The sequence below is a fragment of the Emiliania huxleyi genome (genome assembly GCF_000372725.1).
Source record: "Emiliania huxleyi CCMP1516 chromosome Unknown EMIHUscaffold_131, whole genome shotgun sequence".
Taxonomy (NCBI): Eukaryota; Haptophyta; order Isochrysidales; family Noelaerhabdaceae; genus Emiliania; species Emiliania huxleyi.
This window is the reverse complement of record NW_005201277.1, coordinates 116,282-144,269: the sequence shown is the minus strand read 5'-3', so window position 1 is coordinate 144,269 and position 27,988 is coordinate 116,282. Positions and strand designations below refer to the sequence as shown.

General features: G+C 66.1%; 7 protein-coding genes across 7 annotated transcripts; 1 reads left to right on the top strand and 6 right to left on the bottom strand.

The window, feature by feature from the left end:
* Window positions 1-2,412: 2,412 nt before the first annotated feature.
* On the top strand, window positions 2,413-4,759 carry EMIHUDRAFT_226255 (hypothetical protein; the record flags this gene model as incomplete). The annotated part of the gene is made up of 4 exons (XM_005788869.1): window positions 2,413-2,917; window positions 2,988-3,142; window positions 3,384-3,476; window positions 3,647-4,759. The coding sequence occupies 4 exons, from the start codon at window positions 2,413-2,415 to the stop codon at window positions 4,757-4,759; spliced, it is 1,866 nt and encodes a 621-aa protein (XP_005788926.1).
* A 308-nt stretch (window positions 4,760-5,067) lies between these two features.
* Window positions 5,068-8,118, bottom strand: EMIHUDRAFT_110162 (hypothetical protein; the record flags this gene model as incomplete). The annotated part of the gene is made up of 1 exon (XM_005788868.1): window positions 5,068-8,118. One exon carries the CDS (start codon window positions 8,116-8,118, stop codon window positions 5,068-5,070), a length of 3,051 nt encoding a protein of 1,016 aa, XP_005788925.1.
* A 990-nt stretch (window positions 8,119-9,108) lies between these two features.
* On the bottom strand, window positions 9,109-12,346 carry EMIHUDRAFT_110161 (hypothetical protein; the record flags this gene model as incomplete). The annotated part of the gene is made up of 4 exons (XM_005788867.1): window positions 9,109-9,522; window positions 9,597-10,389; window positions 10,505-10,748; window positions 10,888-12,346. 4 exons carry the CDS (start codon window positions 12,344-12,346, stop codon window positions 9,109-9,111), a joined length of 2,910 nt encoding a protein of 969 aa, XP_005788924.1.
* Window positions 12,347-17,735: 5,389 nt separating this feature from the next.
* On the bottom strand, window positions 17,736-20,733 carry EMIHUDRAFT_455049 (hypothetical protein). Its single transcript, XM_005788866.1, has 7 exons — window positions 20,248-20,733; window positions 19,718-19,910; window positions 18,996-19,091; window positions 18,805-18,921; window positions 18,373-18,612; window positions 18,116-18,183; window positions 17,736-18,033 (listed from the first exon to the last, which is right to left on the bottom strand). The coding sequence occupies exons 2-7, from the start codon at window positions 19,784-19,786 to the stop codon at window positions 17,835-17,837; spliced, it is 789 nt and encodes a 262-aa protein (XP_005788923.1). The 5' UTR covers window positions 19,787-19,910; window positions 20,248-20,733; the 3' UTR covers window positions 17,736-17,834.
* Window positions 20,734-21,220: 487 nt separating this feature from the next.
* On the bottom strand, window positions 21,221-22,624 carry EMIHUDRAFT_455048 (hypothetical protein; the record flags this gene model as incomplete). The annotated part of the gene is made up of 2 exons (XM_005788865.1): window positions 21,221-21,422; window positions 21,632-22,624. A coding segment is annotated over one exon (643 nt), but the record flags the coding sequence as incomplete, so codon positions are not given.
* A 986-nt stretch (window positions 22,625-23,610) lies between these two features.
* On the bottom strand, window positions 23,611-24,251 carry EMIHUDRAFT_226248 (hypothetical protein; the record flags this gene model as incomplete). The annotated part of the gene is made up of 3 exons (XM_005788864.1): window positions 23,611-23,661; window positions 23,746-24,003; window positions 24,084-24,251. The coding sequence occupies 3 exons, from the start codon at window positions 24,249-24,251 to the stop codon at window positions 23,611-23,613; spliced, it is 477 nt and encodes a 158-aa protein (XP_005788921.1).
* Window positions 24,252-26,959: 2,708 nt separating this feature from the next.
* On the bottom strand, window positions 26,960-27,988 carry EMIHUDRAFT_440549 (hypothetical protein; the record flags this gene model as incomplete). Its single annotated transcript, XM_005788863.1, has 4 exons — window positions 27,880-27,988; window positions 27,629-27,736; window positions 27,332-27,437; window positions 26,960-27,292 (listed from the first exon to the last, which is right to left on the bottom strand). Exons 1-4 carry the CDS (start codon window positions 27,975-27,977, stop codon window positions 26,960-26,962), a joined length of 645 nt encoding a protein of 214 aa, XP_005788920.1. The 5' UTR covers window positions 27,978-27,988.

Genomic DNA, 27,988 nt, shown 5'->3' with positions numbered 1-27,988 from the left:
ACGGCATTCAAAGTGCAAGCACTGGCCCGGGGCACGTGCGCACCGCGTTCGCGCATCGCAGCAAACAGCTCGTGGCCCGGCGTGTCGATGAAGGTGGCGCCGAGCTCCCTCCCTCCCGACGCGCCGACCGAAAAGGCAGAGATGGCCTGCGCGTGAGCTCAACAGAGGCATTCTCAAACAAACAGCAGTGCGTCCTACGCGAGAAATCGGCGACGGCCGAGAGGTTGCCTGCGTGATGCCTCCGGCCTCGCCCGCGGCGATGGAGGAGCCACGCAGCGCGTCAAGCAGCGAGGTCTTGCCGTGGTCCACGTGTCCCATCAGCGTCACCACCGGCGGGCGAAGCGGCAGCTCGGCGAGCTCTGCTGCGGACGGCGCCGGCCGCGGGACGGCGTCGACTTGCTGCAGCGAGACGGAGCGGCCGGTCTCGAGGGCGACGAGCTCGATGAGCTCGCGGCCGACCGGCGCGCTCTCCGACGCGAGCGGCTCGCCCAGCGACTCTGCCAGCGCCAGCAGCCCTTCCGGAGACATGCCGAGCAAGCCGGCGAGCCTGCCAGCGCTGCACAGCTCCGGCACCAGCACAGGATCGCCCGGGCCGCGGCGGCGCGCAGCCTTTGGCGCACCGCTGGCCAAGTGCCGCCTGGGCGAGGCGCTGGCGAGGCGGCCATCCAGCGACTGCCACAGCGGCCGGCACAGCAGGCTCCGATGGCATCGGGTCGTCGCGGCGCGCATGCTGCCTAGCGAAGAAAAGAATTTGAGCCCGCCTAGCGAAGAAAAGAATTTGAGCCCGGGTTAAACAAAATCTCTCACAGGAGTCCCTGTGTGGTTGGGCGTTTGATTTGCTCGACGATCACCCTCAAGCAGCATGGTGCGCGCCCCGCCCGCCGGGCACACGGGATACCCGACGCCTCCCGTGCACGCCACGCGGGAGGTAGTAGTAGAGATCGGCAGCGAGCTGAGACGGGTGGATACCCCAGCTCCGCGTGCCAGTAGCCCTGCCACAAGGCGCCAAACAGCACCACATTTAGCGACCACCAGAGCACCAGACGAGGTGCTGCCCGCCGAGGCCCGCGCACGCGAGGAAGCACGAGACACGACGGCGTGTGGGCCGCTCGGCGAGCAAAAACACGGGCGACGCCCGCGGCTCGCGCGGCAAGAAGGCGAGAAGGCGAGAAGGCGAGAAGGCGAGAAGGCGCAGAAGGCGCAGAAGGCGCAGAAGGCGCAGAAGGCCCAGAAGGCCCCCCCCTCCCCCCCACCAACTCGAACTGGGGACCAGCCGGCACGAGAACGGGACACGAGCGAGAGAGCCACCACGCCGGACAGGGAGAGATACAACGGCGAAGCACCAGCTCATATACCTGTATTATTATGCCGCGCGGCTCAGTGCGGGCGGTCATGGAGGCCTCACCTTCGAAAAGGGAGGCTACGTGGACCTCTCGGGAACAATCGGGCGACACGGCGCCGCTCTCCTCCCCCTCCGCCGGCGCCGCGCCGCCGGGGAATTCCTCCTCCATTGGGTCTGACCCAATGGTCAGACCCGCCTCCGCGGCCTGCGCCCCCGCAGGCGCCGCGCTCCGCGCGCAGGGTGCGGTCGCCGCCGCGGCCTCCGCCGCCAGCCGCCGCCCCTCCTCGCCGTCCACCACCGCCGCGCTCGTACCAGCGCTGGCGGTGGGGAGGCGGGGTCCAAGCTGCTCCTCAGAGAGGGAAGCAGCAGCAGCTGCTGCCTCCTCCTCGTCGGAGGTGTAAGCCTCGCCGCCGCGCAAGGCGCCGAGGCCGCGCCCGCCAGCGGCGGCCGCGCCGCCGCTCGCCTGCGCGCCAGCCGCAGGCCCAGGCGGGCCGGCGACGGAGAGCGAGGCAAAGGCAGCTGCGAGTGCTGCTGCTGCGGCCTCTGCGCTGCGCAGCGTCTTGTCGGGCAGCACGCGCTCGCAGAGCGCGAGCGCTGGGCGCTCAGAGCTGCGTCCCCTGCTCGCCACCCCGACGCCCAAGGCGCCCGAGCGAACGACAGGCGGCACGCGAAGACTGGTTGCAATCCCGCCGACCGCCAGGCCGCGGGATGATGCGTGCGTGGTCTTGTAGTGGGTCTCGGAAGCTCCCCTCTCGGGCTAGGAGCCAGCCCCTCTCCCTTGCCCTCGCTCGGAACACAGTGTCCGAGTCGAGGCGTGTGCTTGCCGGTCGACGGCCGCGCGCGGTTGGCATTGTAGATCTAACGAAGGTTGCGCGCGGCCGCCTCGGGGTTGGCATTGTGATTCTCGCACCGAGGCCGCCTCGCGAGCGAACCCACTAGGATACTCGTTGTAGTACCAGGGTGAAGACACAGCAGCTGATTGTGACACAGCAGCAACGGCGATGCCATGGCGGGCCGCCCCACCGAGCCTGCGCGGTTCCGAGAAGAACAGTAAGTACGCGCGCTTCTCGATGTCTCGCCGCTTCCCGCTCTGGGCGCTGCGCGTGCGCGACCTCATCGCGCTTCCCGACAAACATTTGGCACGGCACGAGGATCTGGCCGCGCGCGGCCTGCTGCACGAAATCACGGAGGACGATGAGTGCGTGCTCTTTGTGAGCCACACATGGCTCGGCAGCTCCCATCCGGACCCGGACGGCTGCAAGCTCCGCCTTCTGCGCGGACTGCTCATGGACGGGCTCAACGGGAAGCTGGACATCCACGAGTGGCCACTGCAGCGGCTCGTGTGGGGCGAGATGCACATCTCGGCCAAGCACCTCGCCGAGCACCTTGCCGACGGCTACCTTTGGATTGACTACTGCTCGATACCGCAAGCGGCTGAAAACGTCGAGGCGCGCCTCGACGCCATCAGCAGCATCGGGACCTACATCACCTCGTGCTCGCTCTTCGTCGTACTCGCGGGCGCGTGGCGGCACGAGGGCGGCGCGCCTCGCGACTATCGGGCCTGGAGTCGTCGCGGTGAGGCCACCGCCTCCGCGGGCTGGGTGTAAGAGCTGCGGCGTTCGCACGCACGCCCTTGAACTTGTAGGGTGGTGCCGGCTCGAGCAGCTTGCGAATGCTCTCTCGCCGATGCCAAAGTGGCAGATCGTCGCCCAGTCCTCCTCTTCCGTCTTCACCTACGGCGGCTGCGGGCAGATGGCCAGCAACTGGCTCGCGACTCCAGTCGGCCACGGCGATTTCACCGTCGAGAGCGACAAGGAGGACACACACGAGACACACACACACACACACACACACACACACACACACACACACACACACACACACACACACACACACACACACACACGGCTCACCCACGCGCACCGGGCCTTGCACATTTGATGCCGTGGGGCTCCTGTCGTCTAGACGTGGAGTCGCGACGCCCGGCCCTTGCCCCACCACTCTGTGTGTGTGGAGAAGTTTGCACCGCACCGCACCTTAGGAGATCCTGGGCCCGCGGATCCTCGAGCTGCTCAACACGCGCGCGGCGCACGCCCTCTCCACCGGCGAGCTTCTCTGGTACCGCGTGCTCACGGTACGAGGCCTAGCGCAGTTCGGCGCAGCATCAACCCTTTCAAAGTCGGTGTCGAGCCACCGGCGTAGCAACGCGTCGGCCAACCCACAAATCCGTGCAAACGTAGCTGCTATGCGCATTGTATCTGCTGCCTCACAGTTCCGTGCAAGCTGAGCTGCTCGGGCGCGCAGGCGCTCGCCGAGGCCATCCTCGCGGGCACGGGCAGCGAGGTGGACCTCCCTCAGCAGAGTGAGCCACTCGACGCCTGGCTGCACCGCATGCAGTTTTCCTCGCCCACCGACGGGCGCCGTTCCGGACTGACGCCGCTTCGCTTCGCAGTCCTGGCACGCCGCGGCGACCTCGCCAGCGAGCTGATTGCGGCGGGCGCAGACGTCGAAGCCCCACTCGCGCAAGGGCACCCCTCGTTCGACTTTATCCGAGGCGAGACCATTCTGTACCGGCTGTGCCGCTTTCGCGATGCGCCCGAGCTGGTCAGTATGCTCCTCGACGCTGGCGCGGACCCGACGCGGCACGATAAGGAAGTTGGTGCGACCCCGCTCCACACCGCCCTCGCTGGCGGCCACGCCGGCAACATCCGTGTCCTGATGGAGCGCTGCGGCGGCGCCATGCTGCGCTCCGTCACCGCTTTCGGCGATTTGCCGGTGGGCATCGCCGCCTTGTTTGGCCGCAAGGACGGCATCCAGTGCTATTTGCGCGACGCCGCGCCCGAGCAGCGGGAGGCCGTCTTCGCCAGCCTGCAGTCAGTTGACGGCTTCGGCGCTTGCCTTCTCACGGTGAACCTCTCCCTCGGCGTCGGCGACGTCGAGACGCTCGACTTTTGCATCAGCCAGGGCTGCGACGTCAACCGGCGCACGCCGCGGGCGCTCTGTTCCAGCTCTTCGACGGCAGCAACCCCCCCCCTAATGCTCATCAGCCGCGCTGTCTGCTTGGTGTTCGACTGGCTTTCGAGGATGGCCCCCCCATTCTTCGAGCTCTTTGACAACATGCCGGGCGCGGCGCCACTGCATTTCGCAGCTCTGACGGGCAACCTCGGGGCCGTCGACTTGCTCCTCACGCGCCGCGCGGACCCGGACCTAAAGAACGCTCGCGGGCGAACGGCCCTCGCTCTGGCTGCAATGGCGGGACACAACGACGTTGTGCTTCGCTTGCGCGCTGCCGGCGCCCGAGACATCGAGGCGGACGGCAAGGGCGGCGGCGAGGATCGGCGGCGTTGCTGGCTACGGTGCGTGCCGTCCAAGGAGGAGACGGCCCAGCTAGGCGAGCACTCGGCCACACTGAGGTGACGCGCCGGGAGTCAGACCGGGCGGTACGGCGGTAGAGCGCCGTGTAGCGAGTACTCGAGCATTGCACGGAACCCATCTCACATGGCGCATGACACATGGGGTGATTGATATGTCGTACGTTCTACGTATGTGACTAGTTGCAAATACGGGTGGTGTGAACATGATGAATTTTAATATGTTTTTTGTCCGTGTTGCTCCCAACGCCCTCGCCCCCGCTCCCTGAGGCCATGGCTTCGAAATGTACTGGGACAGAGCTCCTGTCGGGACCCGACTCTGATCCAGGGCTGAGCCCCTAGCGGCGGGCTCGCTCAGGGCGGCTCGAAGCCGAACTTGACAAACCTTCCCGCGTGCCCGGGCTTCATCCCCGTCTCCTTGGCCACGTCCGCCCGCTCGGCGGCGTCCAGTCCGCGCAAGAACGAGATGTCGTCGTAGCCCTCGGCGTCAAAGGCGGCGGCGTAGGCCTGCAGGTTGATCTGCGCCAGCGCCGCGGCGACGGCCGCCATGCCGCCCGTGGGCGGAGGGGGCGTCTCCCTCAGCACGGTGCGCCCGTCCGGTGTGGTCGTGAACAGGCGGCTCGAGAGCGGCGAGGGGCCGGCAGGGGCGGCGGTGGAGGTGGGGGCGGCGGCGGCGGCAGTGGAGGTGGAGGCGGAGGCGGCGGGGCGGGCGGCGGTGGCGGGCGCGGCCAGTGCGGTGGGTGCGGTGGGTGCGGTGGGTGCGGTGGAGGAGGAGCAAGAGGAGGAGGAAGCGGCGGGAGGGGTGGAGGAGGAGGAGGCAGCCGAGGGGGCGGCGGCGGCGGCGCGGCTAGAGCGCCGCTTCGGCAGCGGCGCGTCGGTCGGCTCGAGCGGGCGCTTTGCTGGGCGGGGCCGGGCGCCGCTGCCACCGGCGGCGGAAGAGGAGGAGCGGTCCGGTGCCTGCCCGACCGCCCGCGCGTACGCCACCGCGGCCTCCACCGCCGTGTCAAAGATGCCGACTTGGACCTTTCTTCCGCGCACACAGTGCTGCGCCCGGAAGCGGCCACTGTGATGCTTAGACACCCCCTTGTAGCCGGTGGCGTGGCTGCCGGAGAGGTGCAACCGCAGCCCCTCAAACTCTGTCGCCACCGTCGGAGGAGGCGGAGGAGGTTGAGCCGGAGGTTGGTACTCGCCGACTGCTCGCGCGTACGCCACCGCCGCCTCCACCGCCGTGTCGAAGGTGCCGAGCGAGACCTGCCTGCCGCCCATCCGGCGCCGCGCCTGGAAGCGGCCGTCTCGCGAGTACACGTGCTTGTACCCGGTGGCGCTGCTGCTCGAGAGGTGCAGCCGACGCCCCTCCGCTACCTCCGCCACAGGCGCCTCCGCTGCCGCTGCCGCCGCCGCCGCTCCCTCCTCCAGCGGCGCCGGCTCTTCTGCCCCTGCCGCCGCCGCCGCGCCCGCCGCCTCCTCCACCACCGGCTCGGCAGCGGCTGCGCCTTCTGCCGCCTCGCCCAACGGTGGCGGTGCCGCCGACGCCTGCCCTGCTGCTGCCGCCACCGCCGAGCCCGCTTCCGGCGCCTCGCCGACCACCCGCGCATACGCCACCGCCGCCTCCACCGCCGTGTCGAAGGTGCCGAGCCAGACCCTCCCTCCGTCCACAGTGCGCTGCGCCAGGAAGCGGCCAGAGGGCTGCTTGAACACGCCCTTGTAACCGGTGGCGTTGCTGCTCGAGAGGTGCAGATGCAGACCCTCCGCCTCCGCCGCCACCGTCGGGGGAGGATGAGCCGGAGGCTGGTACTCGCCGACCGCCCGCGCGTACGCCACCGCCGCCTCCACCGCTGTATCGAAACGGCCTAGCGTGACATTTCTTCCGCCCACACTGTGCTGCGCGTAGAAGTAGACGCGGCCGTGTCGCAAGTCCTTGCGCACCCCCTTGTAGCCAGCATTGCTGCTGCTGGACAAATGCAGACGCAAGCCCTCCGCCTCCTCCGCCAGGGGCGCCTCCTCTGCCGCATCCGCCGCCGCTCCCTCCTCCAGCGGCGCCGGCTGCTCTGCCCCTGCCGCCGCCGCCGCGCCCGCCGCCTCCGCCTCCACCGGCTCGGCAGCGGCTGCGCCTTCTGCCGTCTCGCCCAGCGGTGCCGCCGACGCCTGCCCTGCTGCTGCCGCCACCGCCGAGCCCGCTTCCGGTGCCTCGCCGACCACCCGCGCGTACGCCACCGCTGCCTCCACCGCCGTGTCGAAGCGTCCGACGTGGACTGGCCTTCCGCGCACATAGTGCTCCGCCCGGAAGCCGCCACTGTGATGCGTAGATATAGTCACCCCCTTGTAGCCGGTACTGGTGCTGCTGGAGAGGTGCAGCCGCAGCCCCTCCGCCTCTGCCGCCACTGTCGGAGGAGCCGGAGGCTTGTACTCCCCGACCGCCCGCGCATAGGCCACCGCCGCCTCCACCGCCGTGTCGAAGCGGCCTAGTGGGACACTTCTTCCGCCCACACTGCGCTCCGCGTAGAAGCGGCCGTCTCGCGAGTACACGCCCTTGTATCCCGTGCTGCTGCTAGACAAATGCAGCCGCAAGCCTTCCGCGACCGCCACGGGCGCCTCCGCCGCCGCTCCCTCCTCCAGCGGCGCCGGCTCGTCTGCCCCTGCCGCCGGCGCCGCGGGCGCCAGCAGGGGCGGGCTCTGCTCGCTCTCCTCCGCAGAGGCCGCAAGCTCCGTAGCAGCCGCCGGCTCCGGCTCGTCGTCGCTGTCCAGCTCCATCGGACACGCTGCGCTGCTTCCCGGCAGCGCAGCCTCGCCACCGCCACCGCTGCCGCCGCCGCCTCCGCCACCGCCGGCCTCCTCGTCGCCGCCACCCTCCTCGCCGCCCTCGCCGCCCCCACCGCCCTCTCCGCCCTCTCCGCCCTCTCCGCCCTCGCCGCCGCCCGCGTCGCCCGCGCCGCCCGCGCTGCCCGCGCCGCCGTCGCCTCGCTCGCCTCGCTCGCCGCCCTCGCTGCCCTCGCTGCCCGCGCCGCCCTCGCCGCCCGCCGCCTCGGCAGTGGCAGTGCTTGCCGCCGCTTGAGTGTCCGCCTCTGCAGCCGCAACGCCGGCGGCGGGCGCAGGCGGCCCCTCGCTTGGCGCGGCGTCCGCGAGCTCTTTGAGGCGGAGCGAGCACTTCTGCTTCTCCTCGTTCCAGACCAGCACCAGGCAGGAGGCGCCCGCCTTCATCTGTGCCTTGACGATGCAGCTCCCGCAATCGCACGGCATTTTGAGCCGCAGCGTGTGCGGCTCCGCTTTGGGCTCCATGGTGAGGCGGAGCTTTCGGAGGTGTGGCGCGGCCGAGCTCTCCCTGTCAAGCGCGCGGGCGAGCCGCCCGCTCTCCGCGAGGCTCTGCCAGGAGAGCGGCGCCGGCAGCGTCGAGCAAGAGCCAGCCATCTTTACTTGCAGGGTTCGGACTTTTTGCGGTATGGTACAGCTATGTACAGCTTGCCGGCCGGAGAGATTGCTAGAGGTGGAGCATGCTGCTCTAGCCTCACATGTCACTTCCTGTCGTCTGTTGTTTGTTGTGCCCTTGTTTGTTTCTCTTGGCACCTTGGAGTGCTGGGGGGGGCGACAGGGAGGATGTGGCCTTGAGTTATGTGTACGCCAACTCAGGGTGTGTGGCAGCCAGCTGGCTGTGTGTCTTGTGAGCCTGTTTGTGTCTGTGTGTCGCTCGTGCGTGTCGTCATCATCTGTCCAGCGTCCACCCATACCGCGTTGGTGTCCAGTCCGAGCCTGGCTGTTCTTCACCTTTCTACCTACCTACCTACAGCTTGTTTTATTCTTTGCGGCTCCCGTGGTGTACCTGTTAGTGCCAGTGCGCGCCAGTCCAGTGCCGAGTGCAGAGTTTTCGCTCCCGCCCCGCGCGCCGGCAGCCTCTCGCTCTCCCCCTCCGTCCTGCGCGGCTCGGGCCACACTCGCCAATCCTCTCTCCGCTCCTCTCGGACTCGAGTCGACGTCGGAACATCTATTCTTTTCCCCACAGAGGCTCGTCTAGTAGAAACAACGTTGGCCGCGCTGGAGGTGCCGGCTGCGCAATCGCCTTCCCTTACTCAAGTCATTAACCACCCACCCACCCTCCCACCCCCACCCCCCCACGGGTGCTCAGAGCCACGCCTCGCGAAAGTGCGGCGGCGCCCGCGCGAGCGCGGCCGGGTCGGACTCACAATCCATCCAGATTCTCCGGCCGCACCCGCACAACCTCACCCCCCCCCTCCCCGCTTTGGCCGCTGCCCTCGAGATGCACCACGTAGTGGCCGCCGCCTGGGTCTCGGTCTCCCTCGAAGCTCCGCGCCACGCCCCGCCGCCCGTTGATCGGGGCGGGCCGAGAGCCCGCCGAGCACGACTCGCTCCCCGAGGCGGCTCCGGGCAGGGACAGGGCTGAGGCTACGGGATGGGCAGGGACCGGCTACGGGATCGGACCGGGCTGGGGCTCCGGGCAAGGCTGGGCTGCGTCTGGCCGAGCGCCAGCGCCCGCAGCAGCTGGCGGGTCTGCGCCTCCTGCTGCGCTTCCTTTTGCCGTGCCTGCTCCTTTTGCAGCTCCTTCAGCGCGCGCCTGCCGGCCGCGGCGCTCGCCTCGAGCTTCGCTCGCCGTGCCGCCTCTTCGACGTGCGACCGCGTCGCCTGCCGCCGCTGCGGCGAGTCGAGCGGCGCTGCCCCCTCCAGCTGCCCGATGTAGCGGTGCTCGCCGTGCTCCTCCTCCTCGTCGAAGACGATGCGCGAGCGGCCGTCGGGCAGCAGCTCGGCCACCGTGCCCTCGCCGCGCCTGCCGTGCTTGACGCGGTCTCCCCGCTGCGGCACCTGTTCACAGCTAGAGGTGTGAAGAGACGCTGTTCACAGCAGCTTGTGACGCGGTCTCCCCGCTGCGGCGCCACCTGCTTCTTCCTGCGCTCGGTGCCAAAAGCCTCGGACCTCCCCTCGCCGTGCAGCTCCTGGTGGTCCGGCTGGTCAGGCTCGTCGGCGAGCTGATCGAACCGCCTCTCTCGCCGCCGCCGCCGGCGGTGGCGGCAGGCGACGCAGCAGCCGGCGGCGACGGCTCCGAGCAGGGCTGAGAGCTCGACGCTCCCCAGCAGCCGCCGCTGCACGCCGCTTGCCGCGTCGAGCTCAAGGGCCTCCGCGAGGGACTGGCCAACCGACTGCGCCATGCGGCTGGCCATGCGGGCGAGGAGGCCTTCCCACGAGGGCGTCGCACTCTCCGACGGCGTGTCGCCCTTGGCGACGTGCGCAGGCGGCACGGGCGGCACTGGAGGAGCAGCCGCCACCTCGGAGAGGTGACCCGGACGCACGAGCACGCTCTCGCCGCCGCTCTGCGGCGGCGGTGGCGTATGGGGCGGCGGCGGCGGCAGCGGCGGCAACGGCGGCGGCGGCGGCGGCGGCGGCGGCGGCGGCCGTGGCTGGCAGAGGAGCGCATCAATCGCTTCTTGCGCTCTCATCCGGTCCGTGAGCTCGACATAGCTCTGGTTGCTTCGCCGCCCCGGCAACCACTCATTCTTGCCGCTCTTTGGGTCGATCGAGTTGACGCCGTCGCACTGCGTGCACTCGCTCAAGCCCACGCCCTCGCGGCTGACTCCGCGCACCGCTAGGAGGGCGGCTAGCGGGTCGTAGCTGGAGCGGCCTCCCGGGCCCCACCCCCAGCCCGCCCGGTCGCGAAAGTCCATCAGGGCGTGCCTAGAGTCCACACCGTAAGGCCGCGTCACCTGTGTCGCTGGTCGCGTGGGCGCGTGGAACTACTTTGCTCGCTACGAGGAGGGCGTGCCGGCACGGGTTGGCCGGCGCTGCGCACAGCTCCATCACCGCGCCAGTCCGCACCACGTCCCCGACGCGCCACCCGAGGTAGATGGTACGGACGGACGGCGGCACGTTTGCTGCGACGAAAGAGGACGCGGCTGCGGCGGTCGCCCTGGAGACGGCGTCCGCGCCGTTGAAACAGCCGCACGCATTGCACTCGGCGAAGCGAGGCCCGCTCGTCGGGTAGTCTCCCGCCATGATTGAGAGGAGAGCCACCTTTTCGGCCACCAAAGCGTAGCCTACAGGGGAGGCTCTCAGAGACAGTAACGAGCACTTCTCCACGTGTTAGGCCGCTGCTTGATGAGGGAGAGGGGCCGTCCAAGGGGCTATGCGCGTCGGGGCCCGAGCGAAGCAAGAGCTCCAGATTCGTCAGCAGACCGACAGACGCGATTGTGACTGAACGCGGCGGCGAGGCGGCGAGCACGCGCCGGTACACGTCGACGGCGTCCGGCACCTGTGAGGCGTTCCGGATCGGCGAAGGGAAGGCTTTCAGGACACTGTCGACAAACGTGAGCGGAGGCTCTCCCGCCAGCGTCAGCCCAGACCCCTTGTACGCGCCAATCGGTATGTGGTCGCGGCCGTAGAAGTGGTTCACCACAGAGATGACGCCTGCTCCTGCGGGCGGCGCGCTGTCCTGCACAACTGCGAGCAGCTCCACCTCGCCGTTGTCCGCCAGCGCATGGAGGGCGCACAAGGCAACGACGTCGTCGACGTCGCGGCAAGCGCCACACCCCATGTCGGTGTCAAGGATGAGCCTCACGGCCGGCGGCGAAGTTGGTGGTTGCAGCGGCGGCGGAGGCGTCGATGGCGGCGAAGTTGGTGGCGGCGGCGGGGCACCCGGCGGCGGAGGCGCCGTCTTGAAGAGCAGACACGTGCACGGCGTTCCCGCCGCCGTGTGGGCGACTGCGGGGGAGGTGTGCACCTCGCAAGCCTGGCTCACTCTGTTGTACCCGATGGCGGTGCATGTTTGCAGGTGTGTGAGGCACCTGCCTTTGCACTCTTCCAGGCCGGCGGCCCACGCGCGGGTAAAGGTGCTCGCATGAGGCGTGCTGACGCCCACGGCATCCGTCCTGCAGCATCCGTCGCTGCCCTCGATCGGGTCATGCCAGAGGCCAGGCGGAGGGCGGGTCGGTGGCGGCGGCGTTGGAGGCGGCGGCGGCGGTGGTGGCGTATGAGGCGGCGGGGGGGGCGGCGTATGGGGCGGCGGGGGCGGCGGCGGCAGCGGCGGCGACGGCGGAGGTGGCGGCAGCGGCGGCGGCGGCGGCGGCGGCGGCGGCGGCGGCTCAGGCGGCGCCGCCGCCGGCGGTTGCGGCGGAGGCGGCTCAGACGGCGCCGCCGCCGGAGGTTGCGGCGGCGTCGACGGCGGGGAAGACGGGGGTGGCGGCGGCGGTGCGTTCGGCGGCGGCGCGTGCGGCGGCTTCGCGGTGGGCGGCGGGGAGAGGGGTGACGGCGAGGGGGACGGCGGCGGAGGGAGCGGTGGCGCGACTGGAGGCGACGGAGGGAGTGGTGACGGCGGCCATGTCGGCGGAGGCATCCCGGGCGGCAGCGGCGGCGACGGCGGGCTCGGGCGTGGGAGTTTGAGCAGGTGCCAGGGAGGGGACGGCGGTGGCGCGGCGGGCGGCACTACTCTGCTGGCAGCATGCGGCTGCGCCACGAGGCTCAAAGGCGCGCAGTCGCCACACTCGACCGGAAACTCGCCCGCAACCGTGGTGCAGGCGGCGTGCTCGGTGAGACCGCCGCCGCGCGTGGACTGGAGCCAGCCAAGACGCGCGGCGCACGAGAAAGCTCCGGCGCGGTTGGCCAGGACCGTCGGGGTGCAGGACGGCGCGCAGGGCATTGTTGCGGTCGCTTTCGCGCGGTGTGGAGTGGCGTCTCGTGAACAAAGAATTCTTTTCAAGCCTCAAAGAAAGCAGCCTCGATTGCCATACAGACATGGGTGCGAAACAACGACAAGACCAAGGCACGGGCAGAGGAACGAGAGAAGAATATAGGGTGGATAAAGCGCCTGTTCACGGCATGGAGGGTGAGCCACACCGAACGTACCGAGCGAAGAGCCGAGCGGAAGGAGGACGGGGAAGATGACTCAGAGGAGGACGAACCAGTGGAAATTCAGTTGTCAGATGTCACGATGCATCCGAAGGGGACCCCAGCGCCGGCATCATCCGTAGAGGCACGAGTGTTCGAAGAGAGAGTGGACCTGAGCAACAACATGACTTGGAGGCAAATGATCGGAGTGGGAGTCAGAAATGTGGTCCTTGCGCGAGGGGAGCTCGATAGACTCGAGGGGCCAGGGGATACGCCGCAAGGAGGACGGAGTTGCGCCGAGAGGCGAAAGAAGCCGCGAGAACAAGGGACCGGCAGGCGGCGGCGTCGCAGGACGAGGCAGAAGAGAACGACGCGACAGAGGAGGAAGTGACAAGGGAGAGAACGACGAGAGTGGGACAGCCGCGAGGTGGCATGAAGGTTGCAGCGAGAAGCGGCGAGAGACTGCGAAAAGAGATACGAGGAGGCAGACCCCCCAGGGTGGGCGACGGCTAGCGCATCACACCCTCCTCTCCTTAAAATCCCTGTGTGGTGGCGGCGTGCCGTTCTCCCATCCCTCCCTTGGGTTGTGTGTTTTCTTTCTTTCTTTTTAGGAACGAAAGAGCAGAACAAGGCGCGGTTGGATAGAGAGGCCATGGATTCAGATTCAGGATGGGGTCAAGGCAGTCAGTCAGTCAATCAGTCTTTGAGTCAGTCAGTCGATCAGGCAGTCAGTGATGCGCAGAGAGACAGATTTCAGATGGAAGTGGAGAGCAGTGGGGGTAGCGGAGCAGCGGGGAGCAGCAGGCAGAGAGTCGAGGGCGCAGAGTCGAGGAGTGAGGTGGTGGGAAGAGAGGGATCTGCTGAGGAGGACGACGAGCTTATGATGGACTACATGGAGAACAAGGGCGTGGGCAACGAGGAGAACGACAGGTTCATGGGGTGGACGACAGTGGATTTGCGAGGTGAGACGCCAGGGCGAGGGACAGTGAGAGTCAGATCAGAGGCGAGTTCGAAAGTGGAAGGCAGAGGTATGCGTGCTGGGAGACATCAGGAGAAGCGTAATCGGTATGCTGGGGTGAGGGATCAGCGTCATGCGGAAAGAGGACCAGGTGGAGGTGGAGGATCGGGTTCAGACTGAGGGGGAAGCTAGGTCGAGTACGAGGTCGAGTTGTTGAGAGGGGTCACGGTCGAGTACGAGGACTGGGGGGGGAGGGGGTTCAACTCGGTGACGGAGGAAGGTGGGCCATCGCGGGAACGGGTCCGTCCGGAGGACGCACTGGGTAGATCCGGATGGCCTCACACCGGTGGGAGGCACCGAGGCGTCGTGGGGACGCTCTTCTGTTCAGTTGACGTTCGTCGTCCACTGAGAACTCAGTGGTCACCACTTTGTATGCTTTTAATATTAACCTTGCGAACTCGTCCCCCCCGGCAGGGCAATGCAACTGTGACAAGTGTGTGCTGTCTACGCCTGAACCAGGTGTCAAACCTGCCGATGCGTGATCTGTGTGTGGGCCGCTCTGTGAGGGGTCCAGGCAGTGTCCGACGGGTAGGGGGTCTGTGCCCGGGCGGTGTCCGGTGCGGAGTCTCTCTCTGATCCCGCCTGTGATGTTGGGTGTGAGGTGTGGCGGCTTCGATCCCAAGGGGGGGGGGGGGGGCGATCCCACTCAGTAACCAACTCTCAGGGGCAGTAGGTGGGCGAGCTTCAAGCGCGCTCATCTCGATCGTCAAGGCGTCGCTACGCGCGGTCTTCCGCGGGGGGAGCTTCGTCGACGGGTGCGTGACTGCGGCGCAGACAGTGCTGCGGCGATGCCTCCGGCTGCTGCGGCGAGTGGCTTGCTGCTCGCTGCGATGGCGAAAAACTCGTCTCGTCACACGCCAAGGGGCTTATGCTCTGTCGAGACGTGAGGCGCATGCGCCCACAGGAGGGGAGGGCGCACGCGTAACGCCGCTGCTAGAGATGCCTTTCGGGGCCCAGAGATAAAACTTCTGATGCCATGCGTGAGCTAGTAGTGTCCCCAACTATGGGCGTGTCCACGTTGGAGCCAGGTGTGGTGTGGATGCGAGAATAGCTCCGCCGTTCATGGAGGCAACCGATGCGAGTCGACTGCTGTGTGTCGTCGTGGTTTCGTATCAAGAATATACTCACTCACTCACTGCGAGACGAGCTTTCTCGGAGCGACAGCCTCAAAGAAAAAAGGGTGGATGGGTGGGGGGACGATCGCTGGTGAGCGCCAGCGCGTCCCAAGAAAAAGGTGGGGTGCCCTCGACCGCGCGTCCAAGCCACTTGGGCGGGCGAGCGAGCGGCACATGGCCTGACAAAGAGAAAGAAATCGAAGTCTGGCGACGAGATCGAATCTGACGAAAAGTTACGACAAGTGCGTCGTTTCCTCTGAGGTGCCTCAGACGTCAGAGGTGCACTTCAGAAGCAGAGCTGACGTCAGTCTGTGCGCGTCGCCAGTACCTCCTTCTCTCCTCGTCGCGAACCCACCACCGTCCCCTTTCTCCTCCTGGTATCTGTCTAGTGTGTACCTGCTGGGGGAGCAGACGGCTTCGTTACGAACCTGCCCCCAGCAGGCGTCTTGACGGGTATCAAAATTCTTCCCTACAAAAGAGGCCAACGGACCCGAGAAACACACTTTTGAAGCCTCTTCGCCCCGCCCGGGCGCCCCCGCGCCCCGGGCCCGGCCAGAGTGCAGAGAGGGACAGGGAGGGGGGCGCGCGCCCGTGAGAATCGTAAGAGTGATTAACCACAGGCCGACAGCGAGAAACACAAACAAACCCCCTCTTTGATCGGCTGTTTTACTCTCTTTGGCGGATCGGGATCGTCGTCGTCTCTTTGGTCGCCTCATCAGCTCTCCTTCATACCACCATTTCTCCCGTTACGAGGCACAGGCACAGTCCTGAGGGGCACACGCGGGCGTTGGGGCAGCGCGTGAGCTTCGAATGGGAAGGACGTGTCAGAGGCTGGAGGCGAGAGTCCGTGGCGATGCGGGCGGTGTAGAGGCGTCGCTCACCGCAGGCCACACCGCAGTCTTCCGCGCCATCCTGCGCCCGTGTGTCGGGCTGTGGCGACGGGTTCTCGGGGAGGCCGCGCCGGAGCCTCTCCGCGCGCAGCTGACGCATATACTCCTCGTCCTCCCGCACCGACGAGCTGCTGCGGCGGCGGTTTCGGCCTTCTGACACGACCATCAGGGTCACCTCGCCCTCCGCCTACAGACGGCACGAGTCGCGTCAAATGAGGGAGAGGGGCGGGCGGCGCTTTCAGCAAGGGTGGAGGGTGGGATTCTGAGCGTGGAGGCGGCGCCTCCTTGATGAGCGAGGCTGCGTGCTCGGTGCTGTGCACGGGCTCGCCGTTGACAGCGAGAAGCTGGCCGTATCCAACAGCGCGCTCTCCGAAGGACTTGTCAGGTTTGAGCGCGACAGGGCCTTTGCGGCTGCGGCTGCGGCTGTTGCTGAGCCGCACACCCAGTTCGTCTTGCTGCGTCGATTTGTAAACGCTGACAGTCCGGATGCAAGTCTCGTCGGATTTGGAGCTGCAGCCGCCTGAAGGACAGACGAGCCGCGGCGGTATATGAGTTCGGCTGAGGCGGAGGCAGGAGCAGGGACCGGCGTGGATATATGTCTTGAGTGGGATGCGAGGCACCCATATGCGGACGAGGGTCCTGTGGGTTCGTCGGGATCTCGCGAACAAGTGCTCCAAATGTGGTCCCGTGCGTCATCCAGAAGAATTTTACAAAAGATCTCCCCGCCCAACACTGAGCTGGCTGTGTGTCTTGTGAGCTTGTTTGTGTCTGTGTGTCGTTCGTGCGTGTCGTCATCATCTGTCTCGCGTCCACCCATACCGCGCTGGTGTCCAGTCCGAGCCTGGCTGTTCTTCACCTTTCTACCTACCTACCTACTGAGTACACTGGGCACGGGACTGGCTCGCACTGGCACTAACACAGGTACACCACGGGAGCCGCCTAAGCGACTCCTGCGAGAGTGGCGAGGCACTTAGCTCCGTGCACCCGCCCACCCCCGCCACAGGCAAGCTCATTCACAACCTGCTCTGCGATTGCCGTGTGAAGAACGACTGAGATACGCCCTGCTTCTACAGCCCCAGCCAATTCTTAGTGGTCCAAGTCACCTCATCGAGGTACTGGGCCCGCGTCAGCTTGTTCTGTAGAAAGAATTTTACAACAAAAGGCATCAGAAGCCGTCGTCCTCACCGTAGCCGTCCAGAAAGAAATTTCAAACCGGATATCATAAGGGGCGTGTGGAGGGCTTGCTCTATTTATTTATTATTGGAGGGCTTGTTGGCGAGCCAAAATGGTGTTTTCCGCTAGGCTCAGTCCGGTAGTCCCTGTGACGGCGAGTTCGCGCTAGCCGACTAGTTGCAAAAAGTCTGTGGTGCAAAACCCGCCCAAAACTACCAAAATCGCTGTCACGGCCAGCTCGGCACTATCTACTCAAAAAAAGTGACGTAGAGCACCCACTTTTTAAGCGTTCGCCGCATACACAAGGTCCGCCTGCGTGCGGCGCCAGCTTCTCAGGGCCGTAGCGCGAAAAACGACGGAGGAGATGCATCCTAGCTGTCGCCGCCGAAGGCGACTCGACGCCGCTGAGATCGGAGATCAAGCTCTGACAGGTCACACGTCGCTCCTTTGACGCCGACGTGACTCACCCGTGCAGAGCGCATCAGGACACGGTCTCGACGCGCTCGGTACGACGCCTGCGACCCGTCTCGGGTCAGGTGGCACGACGCTCATCGCGCCTGCCAGCGCTGCCGTGCAGGTTGCCACGACGAGGTTGAGCACGCTTCTATACGCTCGCCCAGCCTTCCTTTCCATCCCATTAGGCAGCCTGGGAACGGTGGCGGTCAGAGGCAAAGCCTGCGAGGGGTGGTGGAACCACATGGCACGGCCACCGCCGGCTCGACGCGACGATAGCCTCCGGAGGCTGACTTTGAGGCACCATCATCGGACGATGTAGACGAGTTGGGTCGCTCTCGCGGTATCCAGGTAGCCCCCCATACTAGTATCACCAGCCATGGCCTCAGGGAGCGCGGGCGAGGGCGCTGGGAGCAACACGGACAAAAAAACATCAAAAGTGGTCATTGTGACACCACCCGTATTTGCAACTAGTCAGCCGCTGCGCTAGGCTCACAGACGGCGAGCGGGAGTGCGCTGCGATAGCGAGGGAGGGCGAGACGATCGAGTGTTAAGGTGATTTTTCTCTTTTTAATTAAGGCCCCCCTCGTTGCCGTTTTTTTCTTAGCGATGCCTAAATCCTGTGGGTAAGCCCTCGTCGGCGTGTTTCGCTCAAGCTGCGCCTCGCGCGACCCTCTCGCGCACGGTCTCGGCCGGCTTCTCCGCGACCGCCGTACGCCGCAGAACCGCGAGCAGGCTGTGCAGGTGGGCGCCCCACATCGCCGGCGAGAAGCAGAAGTGGGTGCAGTCGCAGCACGTGTCGTAGTTCCACCCGTTGGGGCGGTGCGTGCAGTTTCCAAAGTGCCACCGCCTGTTAAGAGCGCACGGCGGGTGTGAGGAGACCCAGCTCGCAGGGGAGCAAGGGCAGTGCCGCGCGTGGGGGGGGGGGGCGCCAGCGCGGCAGGGTGAGGTTGTAGAAGGGGAGGAGCCTCACGTGCGGGTAGGACCCCGAGCCGAGCACCTTTGGGCGGGGGGGGGGGGGGGGGGCTGCACACAATCTCTCTGACTCGTGCGGTTGCGCTGCTTCTCGGCGCTGCTTCTCGGCGCTAACACCTCGGCTGCATCTCGGCTGCATCTCGGCTGCATCTCGGCTGCATCTCGGCTGCATCTCGGCTGCATCTCGGCTGCATCTCGGCTGCATCTCGCTCGCCTCATGCAGCACGCGGTTGCGCGTGTTGACGTTGAAGTCCTCCGTCCGCTGGCACGAGCAGAGCTTGTCGCTGCTCTTGTCGCGCTGCTCCCACTCGCCGGTGGCATAGCCGCGCCGGTCTGACGATTTGAAGTGCTGCGCGCCCGTCTCCTGGAAGAGCGCCGCCCGGCCCGGCTCCGCCGCGAAGGCCTCGAGGCGTGCCATCGAGTGGTGCAGGTCCGTGCGGTAGCCGTCCATCTCCTGGTGGGTAAGGTGAGCACACGAGGTGGTGGGGCAGGGGCCAGGCGACCCTCGCGTCTCCACGTCTAGACGACAGGAGCCCCGCGGCACTAAAGGTGCAAGGCCCGGTGCGCGCGCGCGTGGGTGGGCGGGGTGCGCGTGCGTGCGTGCGTGCGTGCGTGCGTGCGTGCGTGTGTGTGTGTGTGTGTCCACCTGGTAGTGAAGTCCCCAGTTGAGGAGCACAACGTCGGCCGAGCCAATTGCCGCCTCGACCTCGTCCGGCTGCATCGTCGTCACGCGCGCATACATCATCCGCATCCCGCTGGCCACCTGTTCACAGCTAGAGGTGTGAAGAGACGCTCGCTGTTCACACCAGCTTACGTCATCCGCATCCCGCTGGCCACCTCGACGGGCAGCTTGGGCGGCTTCTTCCGCTTGCCTCTGTTCCAGAGGGGCTTGGTCGCGAGCAGGAAGGACTCGTGCGAGGCCGAGTGGGGCACCTTGAGGGGAGATATGGGGAGATATGGGGAGATATGGGGAGGAAGGACTCGTGCGAGGCCGAGTGGGGCGCCTCGATGTTAATTAACATTTAATTAACAGTTAATTAATAACTAATTGGGTCGAGTGGGGCACCATGAGTGAGGAGGGGGAGCGGACGGCCTCCGGTGTGGCACACCTCCCCATATCTCCCCATATCTCCCCATATCTCGCACCTTGAGCGAGGGGGGGGGGGAAGCGGACTCCGGTGTGGCACAGTGGCGGTCGCTTGGAGCAGGCGCACTCAATCATCGCTTCCAGGGAGGGGGGGCGTATCTCCCCCTATCTCCCCGTATCTCCCCGTATCTCCCCGTATCTCGCACCTTGAGCGACTCTTTCGCCGCGAGGCACTGCACCTCTCCCCCTATCTCCCCGTATCTCCCCGTATCTCCCCGTATCTCCCCGTATCTCCCCCTATCTCGCACCTTGAGCGACTCTTTCGCCGCGAGGCACTGCACCTCTCCCCGTATCTCCCCGTATCTCCCCATATCTCCCCCTATCTCGCACCTTGAGCGACTCTTTCGCCGCGAGGCACTGCACCTCTCCCCGTATCTCCCCGTATCTCCCCATATCTCCCCCTATCTCGCACCTTGAGCGACTCTTTCGCCGCGAGGCACTGCAGCGTGTTGTAAAACTGCTCCATCACCGAGTCGCCCATCACGAGCAGCGTCTTGCCTAGGGTTGTCACAGTCTTCTTCTGGTCAAACCTGCTCCATACCGAGTCTCGCACCACGAGCAGCGCTCTTGCCGCCCAGCAGCGCAGCCAGCTCGCCCAGGCCCGCCTGCGGCAGGCCAGGAGTTTTCCTCAGAGAGAGGCGCAGCAGGAAGGCGTCACAATTTATGGTGCTCGTTTGCTGCGCGGCTGTTGCTCCCGGCTCGTGCCCTCCCTGTCATCTCGGGTCATCTCGGGTCATCTCGGGTCATCTCGGGTCATCTCTCGGGCCATCTCGTCTCGACTCCGCGGCCCGTCTCGCGTGCACGTCCAGCTCTCATCACCCCTCCCCATCTCTCTCCCCATCTCTCCCCATCTCTCCCCATCTCGCTCTCCCATATCTCTCCATCTCTCCCCATCTCTCCCCATGGCATCTCTCTCCCCATTTCTCTCCCCATCTCTCCCGCCTGCGGCAGCCCGTTCGCGTGCACGTCCGCCTCGCGCAGCCGCGCCTCAGAAGGCCACCCGCCCGCCCTCTTGGCGCGGGGAGAGCAGTACTTGGGCATGATGTACTCGAGCTCACCGGCGACACAGTCACCTCGCACGCCGCCGCCCCTCCAGTCAATTCGCGGCTGGAAGGTGAGGTCCACCCACGACGGCTCGCTCACTCCAAGCCGCGCCGCGCACTCGAGCGACTCGCATGTGCCGACGGCGGGACGGTTAGCTGGAAGGCTGGCCCTCAGCCGCGCGTCCTCCGCTCGCGGCCCCTCCGAAGTCCGGTCGTGAACGCCCAAAGCGGCCGGCCGGCGCCCGTCATCGCTGCGCGTCCACCGCACGTCGGCGACGCGTGCGGGCTGCACGTCGAGGCTGGAGAGCAGAAGGACGGCGCCAAAGAGCACGAGCACAAATGCCGAGTTGAACTGGTTTGATGAACAGTAGGCCATCCAGCCTTTTGCTTCACGCCGACGCCGTGTAAATAAAAAAACGGGCGAGGAACCGCACGCCTAATTTGTCTGTATGTGCGTGTGGGGTGTGTGGTTGTGCGGGGCGGCGAAGGGCGGGCGCGCGCAACAGAGGCTCAACGTCCGGCGGCTCTCTCGAGGTTGGAGAAAGGGGACGGGCGGTCGGCGAGCGGGGGGGGAGAAGCAGCACCAGTGGCGTATGGTGTGGGCACTGGGGTGGGCAGTGTGGGCATCATCGCGCACAACACAAGACATACAGTTCTGACCCTCAACAGCTCCTATATAGGGGGAGCTATGCAGCTGACTGCATCCAGTGGCCGGGGTGGACGGTTTTGGAGGAGCAAGAGAGAGAAAGTCGCGATTGGTACCCCCGCTCGGTCTGAGCGCAAAGGCGCAGCGGATGGCGCAGGGTATAGTTGGGCCGCTACGCCGTAGGGAGTCGGCGGGAGAGAGGTCCTCACAAACACAGAGGTCCTCATCAGACAGTAGCACTGAAAGCAGCAGCCTTTGTCTTGACCACTGCCGCCATCGCAGACATGCAAGCGGCCTTGATCTCCTCCGAGATTGCGGGCCCGCGGTGGCCGCCCCACGTGTCGCCCTTCTCCACCTGCCGTTTGAGAATCATTGCGACATCCTGCGACAATATTCCCTTCGGCTTGTTCGGCGTGCCGGGATTCCAACTTTTTGCGGGGTAAGGTATGGTAGGGTCGGCGCCAAAAGGGTGGGGGGGTATGGTCCTGGCCGCCGGAGGCGGCCTGCTCGACGGGTGGGGGGGTATGGTCAATCGCTGGAGCGGCCACGTTACAACAGGGTTCGAACCCAGTACACAGCCGCCGTACACAGCCGCGGACACGATGCCGACTCAAGGCGGCCCCGGCCGCTTCGATACTGTCGCGGGCCTTCTCGCCGCGACGCCGCCTCAACTTCAGCTCCTGGACAGCTGCCGACGACGCCGAGCGCGCCACTGTGCGCAGCTGCTGCGCTGGTACGCTTGCGTCGTGCGTCGCACAGCTCGACGCTGCGATTGCACCGCATGCCGTCCGCATGATGGACGGGAGGCTTCCGACAAGCGACGCTTTCCGTGGCGACGACCACGATCTCAGCAAGCTGAAGGCGCTCAAAACTGTCGCCACGATGGTCCTTTCAAGTTGCTCGACGAGAAGCGCGAGCTCATTGACGAGCCCGAGGACGGCTGCCCGAAGGGCGTCATCTCGGACGCGGACACGGACCACAACGTCTTCAACGAGTGGGGCATGTACTACAAGAGCCCCCCCAACTCGGGCCAGCCGCGCAACCCCTTCGAGATGGCGCGCGCGCGCGCGCCCACGGTGGCCGCGCCGCCGCCGCCGGCGGCGGAGGCGACGGCGGCGGAGGCGGTGGAGGTGGAGGCGGAGGCGGCGGAGACGCCGGAGGTGACCATGGCGGAGGCGGAGGTGGCGCCAGCGGAGGCGGCGGAGGCGGAGGCCGTTCCAGCGGAGGTGACCATGGCGGAGGCGGCGCCGGCGGAGACCGCGCCCGCGCCCGCGCCCGAGGTGACCATGGCGGAGGCGGCGCCGGCGGAGACCGCGCCCGCGCCCGCGCCCGCGCTCGCACCGGCCGCGCCCGCGCCTGCGCCCGCGCCTGCGCCGGCACGCAAGGCCCTGGCGGCCTTTGCGGACATGCTCTGAGGGGTGAGCACGATTGCCGGCGGGTCACCTCGCGCAGACTGCATCGCGCGAACACGTGCCGCACGACCGGACGGCCTAACACGACGGTTACTGTACGCGCTCGTGTGGTGGGGTGGGGGGTGGGGGGGTATGGTCCTGCTGGCCAGAGGTATGGTCCTGTGCGGGTGGGGGGGTATGGTCGCGGCGCCAGGGCGCCGACCTTACCATACCTTACCCCGCAAAAAGTCCGAACCCGGGGCCAAAGTACTCCGCGTGGGAGGTGCAGAGATTCCGGGCAATCACACCGTCCCGGACCAAGTCGATCCTCTTCTTCTTCTCCGCTGCCGAGACGCCGGTGCGCGTAACGCGCGCGGCCTCCGCGTGAACGAGAGCCCGCTCGTGCTCCGTCCACAGACGGCTCTTGCCACTCTTTGAGACCACGCAGCCCAGAGGCGGCTTGATCACGTTGTGGCCAGTGACTGAATGTTTGTAGGTCTGGCTGGCACTGCCACTCGCACCGCCCGCATCGCTGGACGAGTCACTGTCCGCCTCCGTCGCGTCCTCGTCCTCCTCTCCGCGTGCCTGCGCTGCCGCCGCTGCCAGCGCGTCCAGCATGCTGCCTCCGTGGCGAGCGGCAGAAGCCACCAACCCGGGCTGGCCAACCGCGGAACGCTCGGCCGAGAGGCGACGCTTCTGCTTGGCGGCTTCTTTCGCCTCCTCTGCTCGCCGCTTCAGCGCCACCGTCTCCTCGTCCACCTTTTGCTGGTGCTCTTCCTTTGACACGGTGTTCAGCAGCGTGCGAGCGCCCGGCGCCGATGGCTTTGCGAAGAGGAGCGACTGTACAAAGCCCGCCCGCATCGTCGGCCCGCCCGTAGCGGATCCTTGCTGGGCGTGGCTGGTGTCCCGATGCGCCGAGGACTTGCCGGAGGCGGACAGCCGCTTCGGGGCCATCGCACCCGCTGGTACAACTGTACAACTGTAAGCGAGCCCACCTGCCGTAGCCCAAGAATTCGCGAAAGCGCGCGGAAGCCCAACGCTGCGGTGCGATCGCGCAACGAGGCGCAAGAGGCCCCATAGAGGCCAGGATGGTGCTTAAAATCTGGATTACACCCCGGAGAAGGCCCCAAAATCCGCTTCGCGCCGCTCCGCGGCGCTCAAAATCTGGAGCACGCCAGGCTCCAGAGCAAGCTAAAATCTTAAATTCGGCGGACTTGTACTGTTTTTATAGCGCGGCCGTGAAAAACGAGTGGGCGGGCAAGTCCGGAAAAAAATCCTACACGGAGTGTAAAGTGAGGAAGAATTCTCAAGTGAGGAAGAAGAAAAACCGCCGCGAAGTTTGCTGGCGCGCTTGCGTCACTCCCGAGCCCTCCTTCCCGAGTACGACGCTGCGGCGGCTTTGCTCGGGCGGCGGGCGGGTGCCGCTGATCAAGGTCGACGGGACCGTCGCCGAGGACGTGGCGACGCGCCTCGACGTCAAGGGGTACCCGACCCTCTTTTTCGTGCGGGACGGCGTCGCGGACGAGTTTGAGGTGCGCCGCCACACCGTGGCCCAGACGCGACGCCGTGCCGCTGACCAAGCGTTAACCGCGAGGGCGCCGCCGAGCGCCTTGGCGCCCTCGGGGCCACTCCTGTTGTCGCTGAGGTTGAGCGACTTTAGCACCTGCCCCCCCCGCAAGGCGCGCGATTCATACACACCTCATTGACCTTGAGCGCCTCGCCGATCGCCTTGGCGCCCTCAGCGAAGATGAGATTCATGCCGATGTCGAGGGTGGTCACCGCCTCGCTGCCCGACATGTACTCGGCGATCTCTGCAGCGCCAGTCGTGCCAATGCTGCAGCAAGCCAAGCCCAGCGAGGTCAGCATGTTGCGCTGCCGCTCGACACGGACGATGCCGAGGGCTGCCTCCTCCGCTCCTCGGCGATCGCAGCGGCGCCCTCGTCGCGGATCTTGTTGTGGCAGAGGTTGAGGTTGGTGGAAGAATTCTAGAAACACAAGCCCCTCTCACAGCAGACTGGCACGAACTAGCACCGGTGGAAGAACTCCCTCGCGACGGGACTGGCGCGAAAGAAGCGTGGTAGCCCTACCCGGTACACCACGCCCTCTACGCTGGGGAGCCGGCGCCCTACTGGGCCAAATGTCCTTTCGCCACCGGGCCGAGGGCAGCGGGCTGCATCCAGACCGTTCGCTCTGCCCCTACTGTGGCGCGAAAAAGCGTGGACACGTCTGCCGCTGGGCGTGGCCGAGCAGCCGAGACAGACAGCAGCAGAGCCGTAATCAGTGCGGCAGCGCCTGCAGCTGCCCAGGCACACAGCGGTGGCAGCGTCCGCATCGCATCAACCTCTCCGAGCTTACGCCTGCTGTGCCCGAGGCTGCCGAAACCACGCGCACAACCTCTCTCCGAGGGTTGGCCACGCGCGCGCACCAGGTTTCCCCTTAGCAGCCGACGCCCCCTCTATCTACTCGGAGCAGTGATACGGGAATACGTACCGCCACGCAATACCTACACTACTCGACGATGATACAAGAATACGCAGCTGCGAGACACCTATAAAGAATTTAAACAAAACAACCTATAAAGAAACAGCGAGGGAAAGTTCGGCGGCTATGATAAACCGAAACTTGTCGTAACACGCGGGCGAAAGCAAAACTGCTAGCAGACCGCAGGCGCTTTTTGCCGCAGCATTGCCCGCAGCCTGTTGAGCGCGGCGGCATTTCTTCTTCTCGCGATGTCTGCCCCGCCGCGCCGCCGCTCGAGCCGCCTCGCCACCGCCGCCACCGCCGCCACCGCCGCCACCGCCGCCACCGCCGCGCCCTCGCCAAGCACGCCGCCGCCCGCCCGCCTCCTCGACCTCCCCACGCTGTCAAGCATCCAGACTTGGTATGAGCTTGCAGACCGATGTCGTGCACCATGGGCATGCAATACTTCCGCTCCATCCCGCTATGCGTCATACTTATCCAACCTGTCAACGGTACCACTTGATCTCAATAGGCTTTTCATACCAGACAATTCCTCTGTGCTGATCTTTGGTCCAAGCTTCGTGAATCAGATCATGCAAAATTGGCATTGCGCGTCGGAGTCTAGCTGTGAACACCTCGAGCAGTCTAAGTCGACTTCTCGCTCTGGAGGAGTCTTGGGGTGCCGAGATCGGCGTGGTGTACAAAGCTTCAGCATAATCAACCAAGCTCATCTGCAACATTCACTCGCTCTGCCAAATCTGACAGAATTATTGCATCAAATACTCACAGAAATCGACGAGCCCCTTTTTGACTTTGCCATATTTATGCCTGCACATCATGATGGATGGCTTGAGGGAGGTAGGTGGGTGGATTTGACAGCGCCCAGTCCAAGCAGTACAGGGCGAGACAATGCCACATATCAAATTTTGAGAAGGTATTCGCGCGCTGTGATACAATTACAATCGTGGACGTGGTACTATGGCCATCAGGCACCATCATACGGCAGCTCGACGATCGACCTTGCACCATTTGTCCAGCAGTATCCTTGCAATGGCAACATAAAAGACCAACAACGCCAATGCGAACCGAAGGGAGACGATCACCAGTGTGTAGTGTCCGGCTTGACTCTTGCAGCCCGCACGGTTGCAGCTCGCATGAGGTCATTCCAGCGTCTGCGGTAGAGACGCTGGCTGATGGGCCTGTGCCTGTGGCTGTGCCTGTGCCCGAGCCTGAGCCTGCGCCTCTTTGGGATACCGCCCACCCTAATTGGGACACCAGCAGCTCGGCTGGGCTCATTAGAGAGTCTGCAAAGGAAGTTGGGCAACTTGAAGTTCAGGCACGAGGTATGTTGCGTTGCGGGATCGGTCAGGGATCGGTGCGAGGCTTGTGCCTTGTGGTATCCATACGATCGTGCTTATCACGTGTTACTGATAAGGGACTAAAAAACGAACATTATAATTGATGTGACCCGGTTGCGGACTTGCGGTCCACCTGGGCCCGGGGGTTGTGCGAGGTCTGGGCTAGAAATGCTCCCACATACACACACTTAAAAATGCCGCCCCAAGGGGCCCGGGGATTTACGCGACGATCGGCCGCGACGTGAGCCACATACACCTGCGGGGAGTGCGGGGGGCATGAGCCCCACCAAACCAGTACAAACCAGCCCAACGCGACGGACAAACCGGAGAGCTACGACTTCACCCCGCCGCATAAGGCGCGCGGAGGGGAGCGCTCCGTCGAAGACCAGGAGATGCTGGTGTCGCAGGACGCCTACAGGACGCCCACCACACACACCGCGGAGGGCGGCAGAGAGCGGCGTCCGGTCGCGGGCGTGCCAAACAAACAAATAGGAACCTTAGACGAAAGTCATGCCTGGGCGCTGGGGGGAAACCCACCTGAACCAAACGCCCGGAAACGCCCTTCCAGGGCCGCAAGCGCCCCCCCAAGGGTCGCGCCGCCAGTAACACTCACGCCGCATCACGCACAGTTCTAACAGTTAGCTATTACGTACAGCTACAGGGAGCGCTCTGCCACCGCAAACGCGCGCCACTTACACTTCTCAGTGTTGTGACCTCGCACCTCGGTGGGCCCCCACCGCCCTCGCCCCTCGGGCCTTACTGCAGGCTCTTGCGGTCCCTCCAGTGCGGGTGGGTCAGCCCTCCCGCCCAGGAGGAGGGGCGGTAGAAGGAGAAGCGCACCTCGCCCTCGCCGCCCCTCCCCCGCCGAGCGAGCGCCCGCACGCGCGGAGTGGCGGCGGCGAGGGCGGCGAGGGCGGCGGCGAGAGCGGCGGTGAGGGCGACGAGGGCGACGAGTGCCGGCGTGAGCGAGAGGCGCCGCGAGGAGAGGAGGCGGAAGGCGCCGGTCGGGGCGAACGGGAGCAGCGCGAGCGCGAGCGCGTCGGACGGCGCCCAAAAGGTTGGCTCGAAGGCGCCGTCGTCGGGGCCCGCCTGTGCACAGCTGCCGCTGTGAAGCGACGCCGTTCACACCCCGCCACAGCCTCCGTCGGGCCCCGCCCAGAGGAAGGGGTAGTGCGATCTGCCGTCGGCGGCGCGCGCGCGCAGGTAGACGGTGACGTGGCTGGGGTAGTAGAGCCTACGTGCTGAAGACGCCAACCTCAGGGCGGGAAGACGGTACTGTGTGCAGCGTATTCAGAGCACCGTATGAATACAACGGAGGCGAATACAGGGCACACAGCGGAATACGGCCGAGTACAGCGGAGTGCGTGCCCTCTCGAGCGCCGGTTGGGAGACAAGACTGCGTGTTCCGCTTCTAGGTAGCCGAACCCCCCCCGCTCAAACCCGTCCCGCCCCCCCTTGCGCAAAAAGTCCGCCTCCGCCGCCTTGGCCTCGTGGAGCAGCGACGGCGGCGCCCACGCCGCCATGCCCCTCCACCTGTTCACGGCTGCCGCTGTGACGAGACGCCGTTCAACCCCGGCGGCGCCCACGCCGCCATGCCCCTCCACCTGTTCACAGCTGCCGCTGTGAAGAGACGCCGTTCACACCCCGGCGGCACCCACGCCGCCATGCCCCTCCACCCGCTCGTGTTGCCTGGCCCGAAGAGAGCGAGCAGCGTGACCGCGTCCCCGCGCTCAAAGGACCACGCGTCGCAAGCGAGCTCGCCCACGCGCGGCATGGCAGACGAGC